This window comes from Euprymna scolopes, chromosome 6, assembly GCF_053919585.1.
Source record: "Euprymna scolopes isolate OS-2025 chromosome 6, ASM5391958v1, whole genome shotgun sequence".
In the NCBI taxonomy this organism is placed as follows: Eukaryota; Metazoa; Mollusca; class Cephalopoda; order Sepiida; family Sepiolidae; genus Euprymna; species Euprymna scolopes.
Genome location: NC_136487.1, coordinates 87,331,526 through 87,333,906, shown reverse-complemented (window position 1 = coordinate 87,333,906; position 2,381 = coordinate 87,331,526). Strand labels below are relative to the sequence as shown.

General features: G+C 30.9%; 1 protein-coding gene across 1 annotated transcript in view; it reads left to right on the top strand.

Annotated features, from left to right (window-relative positions):
* The window catches only part of LOC145278197 (uncharacterized), an 18,977-nt gene extending 16,841 nt beyond the window's left edge, over positions 1 to 2,136 (top strand). The window contains exon 2 of the mRNA XM_080130483.1: positions 2,032 to 2,136. Coding sequence (XP_079986609.1) covers positions 2,032 to 2,136 — 105 coding nt within the window. The remainder of the gene's footprint in view (positions 1 to 2,031) is intronic.
* Positions 2,137 to 2,381: the final 245 nt, after the last annotated feature.

The following is a 2,381-nucleotide window of genomic DNA, read 5'->3' as shown; positions in this document are numbered from 1 at the left end:
CAACATATCTAAGTAGCTGTCACTGTTAATAACACGATCTTCAAAAAAATATGGCCCTATGATTCGATTTATTCCCAAAGCACATCACACATTAACTTTAAGAGAGTTCCTTTCATGTTCAACAGTTTCATTTGGATTTTCAGTTCCCCAAATTCGGCAATTATGCCTATTGACCTTGTCACTAATGTGAAATGTTGCTTCATCAGAAAACAGTTTTTCATTGAAGTGGTGACAGAAAGTTAGCTGTGCATAATAATCCTCTTCTAACAACTGTTAATGTAATTGAATTTTGTAAGCTTTCATATGAAGTTTTGCCCGCAGAATCTTATGCACAGTAGACTTTGGCACCCTGAGCTCCAATGATGCCCGTCTTACAGACTTTCTTGGACTTGCAGTACAGGATTTTTCTATGGAAGCAACACTTTCGTCACTGACACATGGCCTTCCAGACCGTGGTTTATCATGAACAGAACCTGTCTCTTTAAATTTTTTCATCCATTTAACAATGGTGTTCCTATGAGGCGCTTTTTTATTGTATTCAATTCTAAACTTTCTTTGTACAGCAATAGTAGATTTCAATTCAGCCAACCAAAGGACACAGTTTACTTTTTCCTCAATTGAAGCCATGGGATCAAATTGATTCTGAAAAACCAAAGAAAATATTTTTTACTTATTTTTTACTTATCTAAAAATTGTTACGAATTTTGAGGTGAAAAATTATTCAATAACTATACTTAAAACTAGATACACGAAAATTTATAACATTTTTTTACAGATTATTTCTATCGCAAAATATAAATAAAGTTATAAATTTTTTAAAGTGCACATGAACTTTATGGACACCCTGTGTATATATATATATATATATATATATATATATATATATATATATATTACAAAAGATCAGAACATTACCAGTAATGTCGGTTTCAAATTCAAATAAAGGTGGAACCTACAGTTGATCTCCTATGCCAGACTCTCTTCAGCCTCTGTTTCTATCTGTCCCCCTTAAAAAAAATTGTTTCTTTTTGTTTTGCTTTTTCATTTTTTATATTGCCACTGAAGTGTAAGGGACTACTGTGATAGGGGCCATATTTATAGAGGCAACCCGTGTGGGGAGTTGGGCAGCAAGATGTTTGTTTGCATACATTTAAATTTCTGCATGTTGATACAGTCAGGAAAGCAGGGAGTGAAAAAGGAATATCAAAAGTGATTCATCTGAGGAAACAAGTTATTTAAAACACCATGAATTACTTCACTGAATAACTTCTCATTTCAAGGAAGTATGTTATGAATCAGGAATAGTTTTATAAAAATCATCAGTCGAATCTTGAAGATGTACTGTTTGAAGCATGCTTTTTTTTTTCTTGGCAGTTTTTTTTTTTAATATTCTTAACATATAAAAAGCTAAACTAAACAACGAGTATTTACTCATAATCTGAAATAAGAATGAGTTTTAAATGCAACAACATAAACTAAAACTGAGTATATAATTTTAGAGATTTTAGATTTACATTAAATGATGAACAATTTTTATATATTTTGTGAATTACTTCAATGTAACAATCATTAAATACTAAACTTTCCAAACAAATGACCTTTGCCTAAGTACATTTTAATTTTTCAAACTGTAATATTGATTTTTGATAGGAAGGCAAATAATCGAAAAATACAACAAAATTATTCAGTAAACAGTAATTGCTATTTCTGTTTCTTCCAAATTACTCAGAATACTTTATGAATAAATTTAACAAAGATAATTTTTAAAAGATTTCATCATCCTAAATTAACTTTGTTTTTCATCTTTGAAGTCTAAGGAGATATAAATTGATGAAAACTCAGTTAAAATTCTCAGGTTTTCCTCAAATAATTGCATCTACTAAGCCGAAACTATCAATATTTGAGATAAATATTTTCACAAAGAAGTTTTGATATAGATAAAATCAATTTGATACTAAAACTTAATTAACCCCCTGTCCTACTTAATACATGTTGCATTAACTTCTTTCTAATTCTGACTTTTTTTATCAGGAACTTCTGCTATTACTTACCAGTAGAGCATTACCACTATCGACCAATGAGAAAGTCTATGAAGCATATGTACAAAATGTGACGGTGTATGGAAGTGAAACCTAGCCAATAAGGGTTGAGGATATGTCTTGAATAGAGAGAAATAATATGAGAATGATGCGATGAATGTGTACTGTGATTCTCAAGAATATGCTTAGATCTGATGACCTCCGAAAAAGATTAAATCTAGACAGTAAAAGGAGATACATGCAGAACAGGCGACTTGGTTTGATTGGTTAAGTTGAAAAAAGTTGAGAGGTACAAGAGTTGGGCTAGTAAGGTCAGTTGTCATGGAAAGGCCAAAGAAAACA